This window comes from Rhinatrema bivittatum, chromosome 7 (genome assembly GCF_901001135.1).
Source record: "Rhinatrema bivittatum chromosome 7, aRhiBiv1.1, whole genome shotgun sequence".
Classification (NCBI taxonomy): Eukaryota; Metazoa; Chordata; class Amphibia; order Gymnophiona; family Rhinatrematidae; genus Rhinatrema; species Rhinatrema bivittatum.
In genome coordinates this window covers 161,748,385-161,769,775 of record NC_042621.1, presented here as the reverse complement: position 1 = coordinate 161,769,775, position 21,391 = coordinate 161,748,385, and the positions used below count along the sequence as shown (strand labels likewise).

Sequence of the window (21,391 nt, the reverse complement as noted above, 5' to 3'; positions counted from 1 at the left end):
GTCATTGAGGGGGATCCAAGCTAATCTGAGACAGTCCTTTGCCTAGGATCAATATCCACTATATTCGAGGCTAGCCTTAACTTGGCCTTTCTCTTTGTATGTGGCATAACGTTTTATTATAAATTCAAGGCAATAACTTCTTCACAATGGGATTGTCTTCAGTAGTTTTAGCATTATTTGCGGTGAAGTCTCTTATGGAGGGAAGTAGTTGATGGAGCATTGGAAAACTTAAGTACAATTTTTACATACCTGAGGAGAAAGCATAAGTCATATCAGGAAAAATATATACTTCACCTGATCAATTTCAGTCAAAGCGATGGCAAAGCCAGACTAAGCCATTCATTGCCGTGTGCCCCTTAGGTGCGCACGGCTTTGGCGGTGTGCCAGCACAAGCCTGTTCTTATCGGCCTTCTCCTGGCTCTTCCCCTTCCTTGGGCGTTGCCGAACAGCTGTTCCTGTTGGGGCTGGAGGGATCTCCTACCCCCGGTTGACTCGGCTTAGCAGGCAATATGGCAGAGAATGAAAAGGCAAACTCACAACTGCTTTCCCTCGAGGTAAGTGTCTAAAAAGGCCTATTCTTATCGGCCTTCTCCCGACTCTGCCCCTTCTGTGGGTGTTGCCGAACAGCTGTTCCTGTTGGGGCTGGAGGGCTCTCCTACCCCTGGTTGACTCGGCTTAGCAGGCAATATGGCAGAGAATGAAAAGGCAAACTCACAACTGCTTTCCCTCCACAACTTCTTTGTTTTACTCTATTCTATTAGGGTTATGTTCCTTTAGTATGGTGTTTTTAATTTCCTGTTAAGCTTTATTTATTTGTTTTATTGCATTACACAAGGGGTAGACTTTCGGACTAGTAAGGCAGATAAAATATCACTAAATTAAAGTACATTAAATCCTGCCCCATCATTATTTATTACAGTGATGGTCCTGGGTCAGGGGCCATGCACTCGATTTCCTTCCAGAACCTTTCAATCATGGGTTAGCTGGACAAATCTTTTGAATTTCAACATTTCATTTTTTTGTAGAACAAAGTGGGCCGGATTTTTAAACCTATGCATGCGCGGTACATTTGTGCGCACTACCCAGTGCACACAAATGTACGCCCGATTTTATAATATGTGCGCGCATCCGCACGCATGTTATAAAATCCAGGGTCGGCGCACGCAAAGGAGTGCACACTAGTGCACCTTGCGCGTGCCAAGCCCTAGGGGAGCTCCGATGGCTTTCCTTGTTCCTGCCAAGGCCGCTCCTATATCGGAGTGGCCTCGGAGGGAACTTTCCTTCCACCCCCCCCACCTTCCCCTCCCTTCCCCCTACTTAACCCACCCCCCAGCCCTACCTAAAATCCCCCAACCTTTATTTCATAAGTTGCGGCTGCCTCTGGGCAGGTGTAGCTTAGGATGTGCGCGCCGGCCAAGTGCCAGCGTGCGATCCCCCGGCATGGCCGCTGTGCTGGAGGCCTCAATCCTGCCCCCACCCCTGCTCTGCCCCTTTCACAAATCCCCGGGACATATGCGCATCCCGAGCTTTGTGCGTCTCACCAGGCCTATGCAAAATAGGCTTGGCGCGCTCATAGCCCTTTTAAAATCCACCCGTGTGAAGACTATTATTTGATTGATTCTAAAACTGATCTTTATGATCAGGTTTCCCCATCGCTGAATGATGAATCCAGCGAAAACGGGGGGCGGGCCTGTGAAAGCCTGTAGCCTTCGTACCACCGCGCTGTGCCTGCTGCCGGCTTTCACACCGAATAGTGCCACCGTGAAAGTTGGCGCTATTCAGTGCGCTACTGCCGACGATAATGTTGGTAACGTTATTGCCGGCAGTGAAGACACCGCCGACTCCATCCCTCCCCGCCTCGACTCCTCCCCTCCCCACCCTGACTTCTCCCCTCCCCCTAATTTGCATGCTATCACACGCGAAAAGGGCCTTTTCGCATGCGATAGAGGCTCACTGCACGTGATACAGCTGTATCGCGTGTGATAAGCCTTTGATAAATGACCCCATTAATCAGAAAAAGATGAAAAAAACCAAGCATTGTATTTCATCAAATACTATTATAAGACCAAGCAATAAAATGTTTTGCTAAACAGTTAAAACATCAACTCTCTGAGTCAGACAATTTTTCCTTCCTAGGCCATTCTCTGAGGACAAACAGTTCAGCTTGTCTAATTGAATAGCAGACTGAATATCCTTCACTTCTGCCTAAATAGGTTTGACCTTAGAAGGGCATGTCAAGACTTTTAATATCAGGGCCATGAGTGGGTCTGTAACTCGTCTAAGATCAACTTTTATTGAAGAGGTTTGCAAAGCTGAAACATAGTGTTCAATCCACACATCCACACATTTGTGTCCCATGACTGTTTGGATACAGATTTCCAATGTGATAGCGGGTTTGGGCAGACTATTCTTCAAAGTCTTTTTTTAGGGATAGAACACTGCTTCAGACCATACCTCACCTAGGACCCATTATCTTGATTTTGTGTTTTCTTTCTGTTTAAAAAAAAAGAAAGGGAGTTCCAACCCACCAAAAACTGTTGCCCTTTTGCAGGTGTTTTGTTGTTGTCCCTTTTTTTATTCAAGACAATCTTAGTTATGGGATCCCATGTGTATGACTAATGGTGAACTTCTTTTCTTTGGAGAAAACAAAGTTGTTTACCTGTAGTACATTTTCTTTCAAGACAGCATTTTACCAGTCACACAAGCCTTTTCCTTCTCCCGTTCTGAAGCTGAGTTCATTAACTTAAAATCAAAATTGAGAAATGCTGCATGGCCCTGGGGATATGGAAACTGCCGCACATGTTCAAAGAAATAGTCAAGAATTTCCTAGAATGCTCTGGAAAGCAATTCCAGCACATCATCCTGATCTTCTGATACATTTATTATTATTATTAATATTTTCTGCATTAGTGATGTTTACTACTTGTTTAGTTTGCATATATTTTTCATAAATAAGGTTTTTTTTTGTTTGTTTGTTTTTTACATACCTTATTACATAATATAAAACAAAAGCTACAAAGTGGAGCTAAAATCTGTGCTAGTGTGCCAGTCATAGCAAAAATTACAATAGAGAGAAGACAAACAAAAACACTGGGGATGTCCTGTTTCACAGATGCTCTTCTAAATTCAGATGCAATTTTCCTTGTTTCTATCTCTTCTGTTCTAGGAGCTATGCTCCATGATTATTAATCATTTATGAGCTCACTTTATCACTGCCTATAGTCCCATTTTGATTTTTTTTTTCCTGGAGATAGCATAATCCTAGGCAGATAATTTATTTCATCGTATGTCAAACCCTTGAAATCCATTAAAGCAAACAGTTCCATATTTCAGACTTAAGCTATTGCCTCCAGTGGCAATTAGCTCTACACAAATGGGCAGTCTCTTCTTAATTTCAGGATGTTGACTTATTTTAGGAAAAACAAACATATCTATAAGATTATAATAAAGAAAAAGGCTTCTTCTTCCTTCTTTCCCAATAATGCAATTCAGATAAACCTTTATAACTAGGAAGGAATTCTTAAGGGGTCGGGGAGGAGAAGGGAAGAGGGAGGGAGGGTAGGTAGGGGGGTAGGAAAGTTCTCTCCCAGTCCGCTCCTTAATTGAAATGAACTGGGAGGGAACTGGTGAAGGCCACGATGAGTCGCCGTGTGAAAATTGCAATATTTTACCCCCCCCCCCTTGTGTGCGCTACCTCGGAATTTATTTCATGTGTGCACCGGTGCGCGTATGTTATATAAAATCGTGCGGCCATGTGCGTGTGCTGGGTAGCGCACGCACATGGACGCACATGCATTTGTTTTTAAAATCTACCCCTTAGTTTGTGAGGACCTAGAAGGTCCTTACATCTATAAAATTAACAATATAAATAATTGGATGTGGACAATTAAATAGACCTGAATTCCAAAAAGATTAAATGATTTATCTATTTGTAACTGTGGAGTTTTTTTTTTTTAATAATTAGTTATACCTTACCTTCACCATCATTTAGGGGGGGAATTTTTAATAGTTTGGCTTGTTTTCAAGGTACAGACACTTTTCACTCATCTACCCTGAAGAAACTTTCAAGGAGAAACCACCTACTGTATATTATTATTTCCCTTTGAAAATTAGCAACTGTAAACATCTACATGTGCTAAAAGTTCCTGCTTACGTTTTCCTGATATTTATGTAGGCAGCTGAACAGGGGCAAAATAGCATGCGTATATGTGAAACTCAAAGGAACACAGACTGTTTTACTCACTTGATCTAAAGATGCTGTCTTTTTAACTGAGCTAAAAGTATATGTGCTATAGAAGCCCGCGTGCATTTTAAACGAGGTAGGGGACAGTTATTTTCATATAGGCCAATATATCCAGGTAAATGGCTTTGAAAATTGCCATTTATATTAAGAAGATAAGAAGTTGTCTTACTGGGTCAGAGTGAGGGGCTACCAAGCCCAACATCCTCTTTCTAACAGTGGCCAATCCATGTTACAAGTAGCTATCAAGTACCCAAATGTTAAAAGTTCCCATGCTACTGATGCTGGTCATAAGCAATGGCTATTCCCTGAGGGCTAGATTTTAAAAGCCCTGCGTGCATAAATCCTGCCGGATTTACGTGCGCAGGTCACTCGTGTGCCGGTGCGCCTATTTTGCGTAGGCCGCCAGCATGCGCAAAGCCCCGGGACGCGCGTAAGTCCCGGGGCTTCGTAAAAGGGGCCGGAGGGGGCGTGTCCGGGGTCAGGGGGAGATCCGAGGCGGGTCCAGGGGCGTGGTGACGGTTCGGTGGCGAGCCGGGAGGGCGGTCCCGAGTCCCCCGGCACTGCGGCCTGTGCCGGGGGATGCCGAGGCGGTGCGCGCAAGTTACGTCTGCTTCAAGCAGGCGTAACTTGCCCAACAAAGGTAGGGGGGATTTAGGTAGGGCTGGGGGGTGGGGTAGATAGGAGAAGGGAGGGGAAGGTGGGGGGATAAGGAGAGAACGGAGGCAGGCTGCGCAGCTCAGCACGCACAGGCTGCCGATTTTGCGCAGCCTTGCGCGCGCTGACCTCGGATTTTATAAGATACGCGTGTATCTTATAAAATCCGGCGTACTTTTGTTCGCGCCGGTTGCACGAACAAAAGTACGCGCGTGCGTACTTATTTAAGATCTACCTCTAAGTCAACATGATTAATAGCAGTTTATGGACTTCTCCCTCAGTAACTTATCCAAACATTTTTAAAACCTAGCTACACTGACTGCCTTTACCACATCCTCTGGCAATGAATTCTAGAGCTTAATTGTGCATTGATTGAAAAAGAATTTTCTTTGATTTGTTTTAATGTGCTACTTGCTAACTTGTTATGTCCCCTAGTCTTTTTATTATATGAAAAAGTAAATAACTGATTCACATTTATGCATTCAAGTCCTTTCATGATTTTATAAACCTTTATTATATCCCCACTCAGCTGTCACTTCTTCAAGCTGAATAGCCCTAACTTCTTTAGACTTTTTTCATAGGGAAGCTGTTCCATGCCCCTTATCATTTTGGTTGCCCTTCTCTCTAGGGATGTGAATCGTTTTAGGACGATTAAAATTATCGTCCGATAATTTTAATATCGTCTTAAACCGTTATGGAACACAATACAATAGAGATTCTAACGATTTATCATTATAAATCGTTAGAATCGTGAGCCGGCACACTAAAACCCGCTAAAACCCACCCCCGACCCTTTAAATTAAATCCCCCACCCTCCCGAACCCCCCCCAAATAACTTAAACATTTCCTTGCCAAATCCTACCTCCTTCAATCCCCCACCCTCCCGAACCCCCCCCCCAAATGACTTAAATTACCTGGGGGTCCGGAACGGCAGCGGTCCGGAACGGGCTCCTGCTACTGAATCTTGTTGTCTTCGGCGCCATTTTGGAAAATGGCGCCGAAAAATGGCGGCGGCCATAGACCAACAGGATTTGACGGCAGGAGGTCCTTCCGGACCCCCGCTGGACTTTTGGCAAGTCTTGTGGGGGTCAGGAGGCCCCCCCCCAAGCTGGCCAAAAGTTCCTGGAGGTCCAGCGGGGGTCTGGGAGCGATTTCCCGCCGCGAATCGTTTTCCGTACGGAAAATGGCGCCGGCAGGAGATCGACTGCAGGAGCTCGTTCAGCGAGGGTTCCGGCGCCTCGCTGAACGACCTCCTGCAGTCGATCTCCTGCCGGCGCCATTTTCCGTACGGAAAACGATTCGCGGCGGGAAATCGCTCCCTGACCCCCGCTGGACCTCCAGGAACTTTTGGCCAGCTTGGGGGGGGGCCTCCTGACCCCCACAAGACTTGCCAAAAGTCCAGCGGGGGTCCGGAAGGACCTCCTGCCGTCGAATCCTGTTGGTCTATGGCCGCCGCCATTTTTCGGCGCCATTTTGGAAAATGGCGCCGGCCGAAGACAACAAGATTCAGTAGCAGGAGCCCGTTCCGGACCACTGCCGTTCCGGACCGCCGCTGGACCACCAGGTAATTTAAGTCATTTGGGGGGGGTTCGGGAGGGTGGGGGATTTAATTTAAAGGGTCGGGGGTGGGTTTTAGCGGGTTTTAACGATTTTAACGATATATCACGATATTTTACCCCCCCAAACGGCAACAATACGATTCCCTCCCCCTCCCAGCCGAAATCGATCGTTAAGACGATCGAGGACACGATTCACATCTCTACTTCTCTCTACCTTCTCCACTGAAGCAATATCTTTTTTGAGATGCGGCAACCAGAATTGCACCCAATATTCAAGGTGTGGTCTCCCCATGGAGCAATACAGAGGCATTGTGACATCCTTGGTTTTATTCACCATTCCTTTCCTAATAATGTCTAACATTCTGTTTGCTTTTTTGACTGCCACGGTATTCTGAGCCAGCAGTTTCAATATATTATCCACTATGATGCCTAAATCTTTTTCCTGGGTGGTAACTCCTATTATTGAACCTAACATCTTGTAACTACAGCATGGATTATTTTTCTCTTTATGCATCACCTTGCATTTGTCCAAATTACATTTCATCTTCCATTTGAATGCCCAATCTGCCAGTGTCACAAGGTCCTCCTGCAATTTATCACAATCCACTTATAATTTACTTATTCTGAATACTTTTGTATCATTTGCAAATTTGATCACCTCTCTCATTGTACCCCTTTCCAGATCATTTATAAATACATTAAAATGCACTGCTCCAAGTACAGATCTCTAAGGCACTCCACTGTTTACCTATTTCCACTGAGAAAACAGACCATTTAATTCTACTCTGTTTCCTGTATTTTAGCCAGTTTGCAATCCCCAAAAGGACACCTCGTATCTGATGACTTTTCAGTTTTCTCAGAAGCCTCTCATAAGGGACTTTGTTAAATTCCTTCTGAAAATCCAAATATACTACATCGTTTCACCTTTATCCAAATGTTTATATTTCTTATTCTTCTCTGTGATATTATTTGGGAAGGAACAGGGCTGGATCCATTCTGGAGTGCAAATTATATGTCATTGCTTGCGATGGGGTATATTCTATTCTATTTATTTCTTTTTTTTCATTCTTTTGACCTTATAATGTTTTTGTATTTATCTGCTTGTTTTATTATTGATGTTATTTAAATGTTCTTGCCTGCTTTTATGTACCTGCCTCTGTGTTGCTATTTATTTTATTTACAATTTTTTTTCTATACCACATATACAGGCAAAAATGCAGATCCGAGCAGTTTAAAATTTAAAATATGTACGTTTACTTTGTAAACAGTTGTGATTGACTACAGAACTGTGGTATATAAACACAATAAATAAATTAAATAAATAAATTATATTCCACAATTCTAAAAATATGTCTAATGCAGATTACAGTTAAAATATTCATAATACAATCATAAAAATACTTACAAACAAGTCATAAAATTATGAACTATTAAAGCAAGTATGATAGAAGCACTTAAAAGCTTCTCTAAAATAGATTGCTTTGGGGTTTTTTCCCCTAAAAATCTTCAAATCCTGCTAAATGTGCAATTCAACAGGAAGACTATTGCAAAGGATAAAGACAACACAAGAGGAATCTTGTACTCCTATTGATTGTAGCCCAATAACACATGGGGAAGGAATAATTAAAACATGTTTATCTGATGAGCACACTTTTCTCTTTGGCACATTTGACAATAACTTGTTCACTAAATTACAAGGAGCATCAGAGTAAAGCAGCTTGTGTATCACAACTAACAATTTAAATTGCAGCTGCCACCTGATTGGTAACCAATGAAGGGTCCCTGTTAGTAATCTAGCGGCAGCATTTTGTACAAACTGGAGCACATGCAGACTATGTTTTGGTACACCAATATACAAGCTATTGTAAAAGTCTCGCTGGCCAAACAGTAAAGTCTGAAGCACAGATCAGAAGTGATTTGGGGGTAATAAATTCTTCATTGGTCTCAGCAGCTTCAGCTTGTAAAATGCCGTTTTTGTAACTGACTTCCCATGAGGCCTCATTGATAGTTATGAATCTAAAATGACCCCAAGGTTTTTTTTTTGTTCGGAAACAACCTTTAATGGTTCTTGTTTATAATTTATGGTGTTTAAATTACATGGTAGTGATTTCCTCCCTAACTACATTAATGAAGCTTTTCCAATGCTCAGAGATGACATATTATGATTAAACCAATTATTTACGGTTTGCATACATTCCTGGAAAAGAATATCTGAAAAACTCTCAAGTGTTTCACAGGGAATGAAAAACTGTATATCATACATGAAGATGAAATAGTATAGCCCAAGGGTCTTAAAAATTCTTCCCTAAGGGGACAAATAAGATAGCTTTTAGCACCAATCCCTGTGGCACTCCAGCTATGTCAACTCAAGTAAAACATGTATCACTTAAATATATACTTTGGGCCAGATTTTAAAACATATGCGTGGGCATAGATTTGTTTATACAACCCGGCGCGAACAAATCTACGCCTGATTTTATAACATGTGCGCGCTGCCGCTCACATATTATAATATCCAGGGTTGGCGCGCGCAAGGGGGTGCACATATATGCACCTTGTGTGTGCCGAGCCCAAGGGGAGCCCCGATGGCTTTCCCTGTTCCCTCCAAGGCCGCTCCGAAATCGGAGTGGCCTTGGAGGGAACTTTTTCTCTGGCCCCCCCACCTTCCCCCACCTTCCCCTATCTAACCCACCCCCAGCCCTAACTAAATCCCCCCTTACTTTTGTTGAAAAAGTTACGCCTGCCCAAGGCAGGCGTAACTTGCACACGCCGGTGCGCCATGCCCCGGCACAGGCCGCTGTGCCGGAGCATTCGGGCCACCGCCATACCCCCAGACCGCCCCCAATCCGTCACCACGCCCATGGCCATGCCCCCGGACCACCCCTTTTTGTGAGCCCCGGGACATATGTGCATCCGGGGCTTGCACGCGCTGCCGAGCCTATGCAAAATAGGCTCGGCACGCGCAGGGGAAATTTTTCTCAGTTTATGCACATATGTTATGAACGTAGCCTTTGAAAATCTGACCCTTTGTTTCCCATTCAATAAGAAAGAAAGAACGAAACCAGGATAAAATCTTTCTTACAATCCTTTCATGTTTTAAAGTATCGAATGCTGAAGTCACGACCAGCTGGACTAATACTGCTGAACCCCCTTGATCTTGGCATGCATGTAATACATCTAACAATCGGGGTTATTTTCTAAAGGCTTATTGCATGCGAAAAGGCCATTTTCACGTGCGATAGCATGCAATTTCGAGTCGGGGCGGAGTCGGGGTGGGGGGAGGGAGGAGTCGGCAGTGTCTTCACTGCTGGCGATAACACAACCAATGTTATTATCGGCAGTAGTGCGCCGAATAGCACCACCTTTCATGGTGCAAAAGCCAGCAGCGAAGACACCGCAGTGATGTGAAAGCTGCAGGCTTTCGCAGGCCCGTCCCCCCTTCACACCCCCACCCCCCATTTTCACTGGATTGCTCATTCTGCGATGATTGATGAATCCAGGCCAATGATAGCTATAACAATTATATTCTGTGGCTTTTCCAAAGTCAAAATGCTGTCCATCAAGGATTGTATTATCAAGAAACTCACTCAACTGTAAAAGTACATACATCTCAGTTATTTTAGCCAATGTCTTCAGATTAGAAATCGAATGGTAGTTAGAAATTTCTCCTGATGGCAAAGCTTCATTTTTTTGGACTACTCACACTTCTGCCTTCTTTAGCTTCTTTGGGCATATGCTCCTAGTAGACCTCTAGGTGGCAGAAAGAAACAAATCAACAGAAGAAAGAAACTGGTAAATAGATGTAAGGTTCCCAATAGTAGAAAGATGAGTCGAAGAGATTGACCATAAGGGCTCTAGCAGGTGGGGGATTGTGGAGTGTGGGAGGGCCAGGATCCTATATCTGTCCCTGGTGGTAACATAATAGATGGGAGATAGATAAGACGTTGCTGGGAAAGTGACTCATTGGTTTCCCAGACATAGATATCACAAAGACACTGCAGAATGAAGAACTTAAGGAATTGCTCTGAAGAAAGATTCCAAGCTTTGAAGGTAGAACCATTGAAGAACATTTGAAACTGAATATCTGTGGAAGCAAATGGTGGGAGATGGCAAAGGATTCAAAACATACTGAATGTGAAATATACGATGGCCAGGGAGGGCTATAGACTGGTCTGGCCGTATATTATGTGAGGAGAAATAACACTTTGCAATGGCTATTGAAGGGGTTATGTGGTGAAAGAAACAGAGAGACCGCACAATAGCCATAACAGAACCATATGGAGTAGGAAGCCAGAGGAGACGATGTTGATCTGATGACTAATGCTACATTCACACAAAGTAATGAAAAAGATAGAAAGACCATTCTTGTCTTATAGCAACGAGAGCCTGGTGCTCTAAATTTCAAAATTAGTGTCAAAAACTTTTCTTTCTTTAAATTACATATATATATTGTATTGACTAGAGTAAAGCAAAAGAGCAATTAAACAAAAACAGGGAAATCTTTGTCAGTTTCAAAATACAGATTATCTTTTTTTTCCATCAGTGCTCCGCTCAAAGGCTGCAGATGAAGAGCGAAAGCATACTGCACGGCGAGCCCGGGCTGAGTATCATCATCAATCCTTACGAGCCATTCAGAAAGGGAAAGTAGCTGGATTGAGTAATCTGTTCCAGGGCATCAGCTTGGATAATGGTCAAGAGATAAAACTGTACAACAACAACAATCACAGACCTATAGTGACATTCATGGTGCCAGCCAGGTAGGTTTCTATTGTAGTGTAACAGTATTTTTCAGGCATCAGCTTCAATTCTGGCGGTTTGGTCATGTCCACTATTTGGGACCTAAGTGGCCACAAGCTTGGGCAGCAATTTCACTGACTATGGCAGCTGTTTAGATTACTGTGAAGCCTAAGGGTAATACTTCGGATGGAGGGAAAGGGAAGGCTGTTAGGTGATGGATTCATAATTTAAACTTAAGTGCTATCCTTAAGCTGTGTAAACCAGAAAAACTGGGCAGACTGGATGGGTCAATTGATCTTTAACTGTTACATCTACTATGTTACTATAATACTATGAGATCAAAATTTAGTAAGCCAGTGAGCGGTCAAGTTATCTGACTAAAGTTAGCCAGATAAAGTGTCCTGGATATTCAGCGGAATCAACATCCTCCTGAATATACTCGCTTAAAATTATCCAACTACATCTTGTCAGATTACCTTAAAAACCTAACTGGCTATGTTTGAATATAACCGGTTAGGTTTTAAAATTATCTGGACTTATGTGGCTGGATAAGTTATGACTTAATCAGTTATATTCAAAGGGGGATCCTGAGCTTAGAACTTGGAAGGTAAGTAGAGTCAGGCCTGGTTAATACTTGGATGTGGAACCACCAAGGAAACTTAGCCCTGTGGTCAGCAGAAGGTAACAGCAAATCTCTGCCGTATTTTAGCAAGAAAAGTTCATAAGCACTATGATGGAGTGATGGGGTGATCAGTTGCCACCTAACTCTGAACACCCAGAAATGAGTAGAAAAAGGATAGAAAAAACCAAAGAGGTCAATTTCCATAGGAGCACATGCCCGTCCACGTGCGTGCGGTTCCCTGCGTGCGCACATGGACATGGCTATTTTATAAAATGCGTGTATCAGCGCATGCGTGTTATAAAATACAATATCTGCGCGCACCTGTGCAGCAGATTTTAACATCCATGCACGCATGTGCGGGCGGACGGCCCCCTCCGCGTGCGGGGGAGGGGAATTTTCAAAGCCCATGCACGGCGCCTGACTACGGCTTTCCCAGTTCCCTTCCAGTCCACTCCAATTTGTTGTTTGATTACTTACTGCTCCTCTGGAGCAGTAAGTAATCTCCGCGTGCCGGCAGCTGCCGACACGCGCTTCCCCGGGACAGCGTTGAATGGTGCTGTCCCGGCCTGCCCCGCCCTGCCCCTCCCACCCAGACCATGTCCCTGGCCTGCCCCTTTTTCAGGACCTGGCACTTTGGCACGTACTGGCGTGTACTGGCACGTACTGGGGTTATACGCGTGGCCGGGCCCGTTGTAAAATGCATGCGTCACGCGCAAAGCCTGGCCTTGTGCGTAAACCCTGTATTTGTATGCGCAGGCCTTTGAAAATGTACTTGAAAGTGTTTTGTTCTATTTGCCACATGGGTACACTCCCTTAAAGCTAGAGTATAGCAGTATTCATATATTACTTCCAGGTAATGCATTTCAAAGTGATTCTAATCTTTTGTCAGAGGTCTGCAGCAAACTTATTAATACATGCTTATAAAATTACATTTAAAGTTATAGTATCAATCTTTGCAACAAATTAAAGTGTCATTGATTACTCACAGCACAGGCACTGTATATAGCATGCTGCAAATATCGGTATTGCCAGTTTAAATTGAACGGTATAAATAAGTGTTAGCAGATTTGTCACACTGCTCATGAAAAAGCGCAGTCGCTTCAAAATACATTAGCAGGGAATAGTTTATGAATGCTGGTGTGGTCCTGGTTGGTTATAAGAAAAGCTACCTGCATGAAAATAAAACAGCAGAATAAATGACCCGTGTCCGTGTGGTAAATCAGATGAAGTCCATGGAGGTTGTGTTGCTTCACATCATCAGTGAGTGAGTGGATTCAATTAATGTTACATGAATGCACCAGCAGTAGCTCTCTGCCCTGTACTGCATGCTAATGTAAGTGCACAGCACTGCTTTCTTTTCTAAACTTTGGGGTAGTCTTTAATGTCACATTTTGTGTTCTTTCCTGCCAACAAGCCTTATAAAAATGTCAGTCATTGTTCCCGAATGTGAGAGAGTCCAGCATAACAAAAGTGACTTCTGTATCTCCTCTCCTTGGGGGTGTAGTGCTTTGAGAAGCAAATCCTGGCCCTGATTTACTAAGGCTTTCTTCTCGTTCTGTCTATGGGGGGGAAAAAAAAAGCTTAGTAAATCAGGCCCAGAGCCTATGTTGAGATGCAGAAGCTCAAACTGTTATAGAAATTCCCAGTATGGCTACTGCAGGCTTCAGATTACATTGTCTGAAATCCAGTAGGAGCCTTTGAGTATAGTGAATAGAGAATCTTCCTTTATTTAAAGGAAAACTCTATTTATTCCCTATGCCTTGTACAAAAACATTACAATTTAGCACCACTTTTCAAGATGTAGCCTCTCAAAATGGACAATCACAATTTAAGAAGGTAAATCAATTCACAGCAAAGTAAATTTACCTTATATTTTATACTGTTTTATCATATGTAAATGTTGGGTTTTGTGCCCATATCCAAAAACATAGTAAATAAATGCAATGTAATCAATTCAATTTCATAACAAAGTACAGATCTCTAAAAGGTAACCAGAAGACATTTTAAAAAGTCCTGTCTCCCCCACTGGCACCGCACGTGACCTTGGGTAAATCTCTTTACCTTACATTCTCTCAGATACCCTCCTGAATTTTAAGCTTTTAGGATATGGATTTCCACCTTTATGTAACTTGTTGCGAAGTGCTCTAGTGTAGGTCACTATATAAATGTTTAAAGAAATAAATAAACAAATACACAAATAAAACTTCATAAATAAAACCAATGAATCCAAAAGTGAATTATAAGAAACTCCATTTTCTAGGCAAACCACCTAATGCAAACAGATAATCATAGGGTCAGAAATTTTCAAGGAGATGTCTGTGAATTAAACAGTGCTTTGCCTGCAGAAATGACCTTGTTACAAAATTGCATGCACAAAATGTGGATAAACTTATGCACGCATATCATGTTCATGTGTAAATATACCTGGGCTGGGTGGAGGCATTCCTGGGTGGAGGCATTCCTGGACTTTTAGATATTAAAATGTATGCACATACATTTTCATGAAATATTTGTGTGGACAATTTAGCAGGTTCAAGTTATGCGGGTAGATTTGGTGGGATCATTTTCAGTATGGACTTATGGCCTTAGATCACCTTTGAAATTTGGTCCAATCCATGCACATATTTGCCAACTTTTTTTGTTTTATATGCAATGCTACGAAAATACCCTCTTAATAAAACACAGCCAAAGCCAAAGCCAAGGGTACTATCTCATTGAACTTGGCATTTTTGTACGGAGTTTAGTACAGAGTTTAATAAAAACACCTTATGGGGAGATCATGTCCATCTGTCTGTCTATCTGTAACCTCATATCATAGACAAAATGACAGAAAGCAGGAAGTTGTACTTTGGTGTGATTTGTTATCTTAGGGGTAGATCTTAAAAAAATACGCGATTGCGTACTTTTGTTCGCTCACCAGGCGCGAACAAAAGTACGCTGGATATAAAATCCAGGGTCGGCGCGCGCAAGGGGGTGCACATTTGTGCAACCTGCGTGTGCCGAGCCCAGCGCGCGCTGCCTGTTCCCTCCGAGGCCGCTCCGATTTCGGAGCGGCCTCGGAGGGAACTTTCCTTTGCCCTCCCCCCCACCTTCCCCTCCCTTCGCCTACCTAACCCACCCCCCCCCCCCCACCTTTGCGCGCACCGGCCGGCAGCCCCGCTCCATGTTCCGGTCCCGGGGGCTGGTCCGGAGGCCTCGACCACGCCCCCGGGCCAGCGCCACGCACCCAGGCCCGCCCCCGAAACGCTTCGGCATGCCCCCGAAGCTCCGCGTCATTTCGGGAACGCCCCAGACACGCACCCTCCCCGCCCCTTTTCCAAAGCCCCGGGACTTACACGCGTCCAGGGGCTTTACGCGCGCCGGTGGCCTATGCAAAATAGGCGCGCCGGCCCTACACGCGTAAATCCTTCTGAAATCCGCCCCATAGTGTGTAGTTGCAACTGCCTAGTTTCACATTGGTTGGGCAGACACTGTCAGGTCTACAAAACTGTCACTCCTACACCTGTATACTCAGTACACAATTTGCACATGTTTGTTATGTTATTTGTTTAATTAAATAAGGTTTTATTCTTATTTGTGTTTTTGACTATAGTAAAACTTGGGAGCGTCCATCCAGACCATCCTCTAGAGAAGTGATAATGCGCTGGTTCAAAGAAGAACAGATTCCAAGACGAGCTGGCTTTGAGAGGAACACTGAAACCATTGCAACATGGTTTCATGGTATAATTTAATTTGAATTCTTTATATTGTCACTTCCTCCAGAGTAGAATTAAAGGATACTTATCCATTCAGGCTAATATCTAACAGATAACCATCTATTCAAGAGGAATTATTGTTATAAACTTGAGCAGATGGACTGGAAGATGCCCAAAATTTTGTTTACCAAAGAGGGATCTTAATAGGGAAACAATACACTTTTGTTACATCCAAAATATAGGGGTAGATCTTTAAAAAATACGCAATTGCGTACTTTTGTTCACGCACCAGGCACGAACAAAAGTACGCTGGATTTTATAAGCTACGCGCGTAGCTTATAAAATCCAGGGTTGGCGCGCGCAAGGGGGTGCACATTTGTGCAACCTGCGCGCGCCGCCTGTTCCCTCCGAAGCCGCTCCGATTTCGGAGCGGCCTGGGAGGGAACTTTCCTTCGCCCTCCCCCCACCTTCCCCTCCCTTCCCCTACCTAACCCACCCCCCCGGCCCTGTCTAACCCCCCCCCCACCTTTGTCGGCAAAGTTACGCCTGCTGAAAGCAGGCGTAACTTTGCGCACGCCGGCTGGCAGCCCTGCTCCGTCCTCCAGTCCCGGGGGCTGGTCCGGAGGCCTTGACCATGCCCCCGGGCCAGTGCCACGCCCCCGGGCCCGCCCCCGAAATGCCGCGTTTTTTCGGGAACGCCCCGGACACGTCCCCCCCCCCCCGCCCCTTTTCGAAAGCCCCGGGACTTACGCGCGCCGGCGGCCTATGCAAAATAGGCGCGCTGGCGCGCGCAATCCGGAAGGATTTACACACGCAGGCCTTTTAAAATCCGCCCCTTACAGTACATATTCCATGGTTTACTGCAATCACTGTAAAAATGCCCTCTGATTAATTTTTGGACCATTGGAGGGCTTTTATTGGTGAGGTCTAAGCAGTGAAATTTATTCTGGGATATTTTGGTGCTAGGGACAGGATGTCAGCTTGATGTTTTCTGTCTTTATTTATACAAAGCTTATTAAAAAAAAAAAAAGAAAGAAACATTTCAAGTTGGGTAGTATCCATCACATTAGAATGTTAGTTTAATAAATGAGTACACAAGGAACAAAAATTAAAGTGCATTTTAATTTTACAACATTTGAGCCCAAATCAGAGAAGAAACCAAACCACCCTCTTTCCCTGCCCTGCCTTTGCTTTGGCCCATCTATTATAATATTGTGTACATCAGGTGCTCAATGTTTGTTACTAATGAGAATGTCTCAAAACTTCCTTTGCAATAGCTCATAAAGAACTGTTCTAAGATTATTTTTCACTTTATTTTATTTTTGCATTTATATATTCCTTAAAGTGTTCATTTATGCATCCTGATATTCTTCAATGAAGTGAATTTCTTGTGAAGTAAACAGTTTTATAAATAAAAGACCTAAAAATAGAGACCAGGGTTTTTATTTTAATTTATCACTCATATTTTGACTCTATTGTTTGCATTTTTAGGATGGATCTATCCAGGTCAGAATGTTGACAATATTATTTTTTTATATATTGTTTTCCTCACAGTTAGAATAATCATCCTCTTTTTTTCTCTCTTTAGATACTTTAAGGGTAATTTTTCTATAGGGCACCTAACCAAGGAGTTATGCACATTCTTGCAGGCAGGTAAATTAAGCAGCATTTTTTCAAAATGCTGCTAAGTGAGCAATTTAGAGGTCAATATTCAGCTGTACGGTGAGTGGACAATTACTTGGCTACATTTGACTGGATAAATTATAGAGATATGAATCGGAATCGGTTCTGATTCTGGTTCCGATTCACATCGTGTTTTTTTTTTCGTCCGGCCCGATCGCGGTTTTGTTTATCGGCTGTGCCCGAGCCGATAAACAAAAAACCCACCCTGACCCTTTAAAACTAATCCCTTAACTTCCCCCACCCTCCCGACCCCCCAAAAAACTTTTTACAGGTACCTGGTAGTCCAGTGGGGGTCCCGGGAGCGATCTCCAGCTCTCGGGCCGTCGGCTGCCACTAATAAAAATGGCACCGATGGCCTTTGCCCTTACCATGTGACAGGGTATCCGTGCCATTGGCCGGCCCCTGTCACATGGTAGGAGCACTGGATGGCCCGCACCATGGTAGGAGCACTGGATGGCCTGCGCCATTTTTAAAGATGTCCATGGACTACCTGGAAAGGTGATGAACCGGTGGATGAAGATGGGTGAGAATTCAAAGCGAACTCAGCCCAGGGAAGGAGGTTGGACCATTAATTCTGCTGGAGGTTAACATAGGTCCGAAAAAATTGTTTGTCCTGTTAGTTCTCTCTGCTTGCCCATTGGCTTGGGGGTGATAAGCGGAGGTGAAATCTAGAGAGACGTTGAACTTTTTGCAGAGGGACCTCCAGAATAGGGCAGTAAACTAGACTCCGCGGTCCGAGAGGATATGTTTTGGAAGGCCGTGGAGCCGGAACACATAGCAGATAAACAATTGCGCGAGTTGAGGTGCCGATGGAAGACCAGGCAGAGCCACAAAGTAGGCCATTTTGGAAAAGCGGTCTACTGTGATCCAAATGGCGTTGCCCCCAGAGGGGGGAAGGTCCACAATAAAATCAGTCACGATATGAGTCCACGGCACACTAGGGATAGGCAGAGGTTGCAAGAGTCCCCACGGGCGTCCCACTGGAGGCTTGTGGCAAGCGCAAGTGGGACAAGACTCCACATAGGACTGTGCATCTTTCTTCATGGTAGGCCACCAATAAAACCGCTGGAGAATGGCTAGAGTCCTGGACTGTCCAGGATGTCCTGTGGTAAGGGAGTCATGAGCCCTTCGGAGGACCCTTCGGGGTAGTTGGTGAGGAACCACATTCTTCCCAGGTGGGACCGGAAAGGTGGCAGTCAAGATGACCTTAGCAGGGTCGATTTTATGCCATGGAGCATCTGGAACATCCTCCGGAACGAAGGACCTGGAGATGGCATCGGCCTGGCAATTCTTGTTGATCAGTCGGTAGCGCAGCAGGAAGTTGAATTAGATAAAAAGAGGGCCTAGCAGGCCTGATGGTGATTCAGGCATTGAGCACGGTGAAAATACTTGAAGATCTGATGCTGGGCTCCCTTGAGCCAGGGACACCATTCCTCAAAGGCTAGCTTAATAGCCAGCAGCTCCATATCCCCTATAGTGTTGTTCTGCTCCGTGGGGGGAGAAGCATCTGGAAAAGGAGCATGGATGTAAGGTATGAATAGTCGAGTACTGGCTTAGGACTGCCCTTACTCCCATGTCAGAGGCATTGACCTCGACAATGAATGGGTGTCTGGGATCTGTATGAAGGAGACACGGCTCACGGAGAAAGGTGGCCTTGAGATCCTGGAAGGCAGTCATGGCCTTGGGTGACCAATGGGTAGGATTAGCCCCCTTGCGAGTCATGGCCATGAGGGGTGCGGTCAGACTGGAGTAATGATGGATGAAGGACCAGTAGTAATTGGCAAAGCCAAGGAATCTTTGTAAGGATCGGAGGCCCGTAGGCTGAGGCCAATCTTGGATGCTTTTCAACTTCTGAGGGTCCATTCTGAAACCTTGGCTGGAGACTATGTAGCAAAGGGACGGTCTCCTGCTCGAAAGAACACTTTTTGAGTTTGGCATAGAACTGGTTGTCTCGTAGATGCTGGAGGACGCGAGAGACATCTTGGGGGTGGCTCTGTAAGTCTTTGGAGAATACTAAAATGTTGTTGAGTTACACCACAATACATTGGTATAACATATTCCTGAAGACCTCATTCATTAAATTTTGGAAGACAGCTTGGGCATTGCAAAGGCCAAATGGCATCACAAGGTATTTAAAGTGGCCGTCTCGAGTATTAAAAGAAGTCTTCCATTCATCTCCTTTGCGGATTCAAACTAAATTATAGGCTCCCCTGAGGTCCAATTTGGAGAAGATTTTCTCTCCCTGGAGACTGTCAAAAAGTTCAGAAATTAAAGGTAGTGGATAGCGGTCTTCCAGGGTGATCTCGTTCAAACCTCGGTAGTCGACGCAGGGATGGAGTGATCCATCTTTTTTCGCCACAAAGAAAAAACCCGCTCTGGTGGGAGACTTGGGCATCCGAATGAACTCCTTGGCCAGGTTCTCGTGGATGTACTCCGACATGGATATATCCTGCCCCGAGAAGGCTCAGTGTTAGGGTAACAAGTTGATTGTGCATTCATAGGTACAGTGCGAAGGCAGAGTGTCCGCGGCCTTTTTGGAGAACACGTCTGCATAAGCTGAGTAGTGAGGAGGAAGGCCAGGAAGTGAAAGTGAAGTACCAAGGCAAGACAAAGGCAAGATGGGCTCCAGACAGTTGGTGTGGCAGGAGGAACCCCAGTGGGAAAGTTCTACGGTAAGGTGGCCCAGTCAAACTGGGGGGTATGCTATTGTAGCCATGGCAGTCCTAAGACCACAGGATGTATGGCCTTGTCCTGAATGTGGAAGGAGATAGACTCCACATGCAGGGACCCAGTACGGAGGAGAATGGGAGCTGTGGTATGAGTAACCTGACCAGGCAGTGGCTCTCCGTGGATGGAAGAAAGGAGTAGAGGTACTGGGGAGCAGATGGTGGGAATCCAGAGGTGTTCCATAAATTGTTTTAAAATAAAATTTCCACCAGCACCAGAGTCAACAAGAGCCAGGGTATGGAACTCCTGATTGTCCAACTTGATAGAGACAGGCAGAGTCAATGGAGGAGAAGGAGAAGTCAGGCCTAGGAGCAGTCCTCCTGCTGAACCTAAGCCTGGGAGTGGCTAAGGCATGTCCGGATTTGCTGCAATATAAGCAGAGACCAGATTGTTGGCTTCGTCGTTGTTCCTTGGGTGTTCTTCCTCAGCCTTGTTTTGGGCCAATTCCAGCCTGGGAGAAGATGAGCATTGAATGTGGGACGAGCTTGGCATAGATCTCCTGGAAGCTCGGGTCTCCTGTGAATGCTCCTGGAGACAACAATCAATCCACCCGGCAAGATCTATCAAGGAATCCAAGGATGCAGGCAACTCGTGGGCTGCCAACTCATCTTTGATTCGAGAGCTCAGGCCCTCGAGGAAAATGGATCGAAGGCAGTCAGGGTCCCAATGGAGTTCTGACGCCAGAGTCCGGAATTCTATGACATAATCTGTCAAGGATCAGGTGCCTTCTCGGAGATGGAGAAGTGTGGATCCAGAAGCGGATTTTCTGCCAGGGTCATCGAAGATGGAGCAAAATAATGCAAGAAACTTGGGCAGGTCTCGAAGAACAGGGTCAGCATGCTCCCAGAGGGGTAAAGCCCAGGCCAAGGCCTTGCCATCCAGGAGAGAAAGGATGTAGGTGGTCTTGGTAATCACATTTGGGAAATAAGCCGGTTGCAGGCAGAAGTGCATGTTACATAGGTTCAGGAAGCCTCTGCACATTAGTGAGTTTCCAGAAAGGCATGGAGGTGCTGACAATGGAACGGTCGACCGAGGAGCCGGCATAGAGGTAGAAGGGTTGAGCTTGGGAGACGTCGTGGTTGCTGTCATGGCGGCGTCCAATCGGGTGCTCAAATTGTCTATGGCAGCTGCTAGTGTTTCCAGGAACATTTGTTGCTCGCTGATTCATTATGCCAGGCCAGGAATAGCCTGTATAGCTGATACCTCTGCCGGGTAAAATGTACCGGCATTTTACCCGGCAGACGTATCAGCTATACAGCATGGGTACCGCAATCCTTGTAGTACCCATGCTCTATTTTTCACAAGCTGTTAGGTTTTGTATGTTTGGTGGACCCTTGGCCCGAGATGGGGATTGACACTACCTGAGGGGTTGTGCCCCCAGGTCCCCATCGTCGGGAGGTGAGGTAGACTGGTGCCAGAGGCAACAGCAGCATGGCTGTGGCCCAAGAGAGAGGAAGTGTAGAAGAGCTGT

At 45.0% G+C, this 21,391-nt stretch overlaps 1 protein-coding gene across 1 annotated transcript in view; it reads left to right on the top strand.

The window, feature by feature from the left end:
* Positions 1–21,391, top strand: part of SH2D4B (SH2 domain containing 4B) — a 195,997-nt gene that overhangs the window by 67,478 nt on the left and 107,128 nt on the right. Inside the window, exons 5-6 of the mRNA XM_029610702.1 lie at positions 11,000–11,213; positions 15,408–15,535. Coding sequence (XP_029466562.1) covers positions 11,000–11,213; positions 15,408–15,535 — 342 coding nt within the window. The remainder of the gene's footprint in view (positions 1–10,999; positions 11,214–15,407; positions 15,536–21,391) is intronic.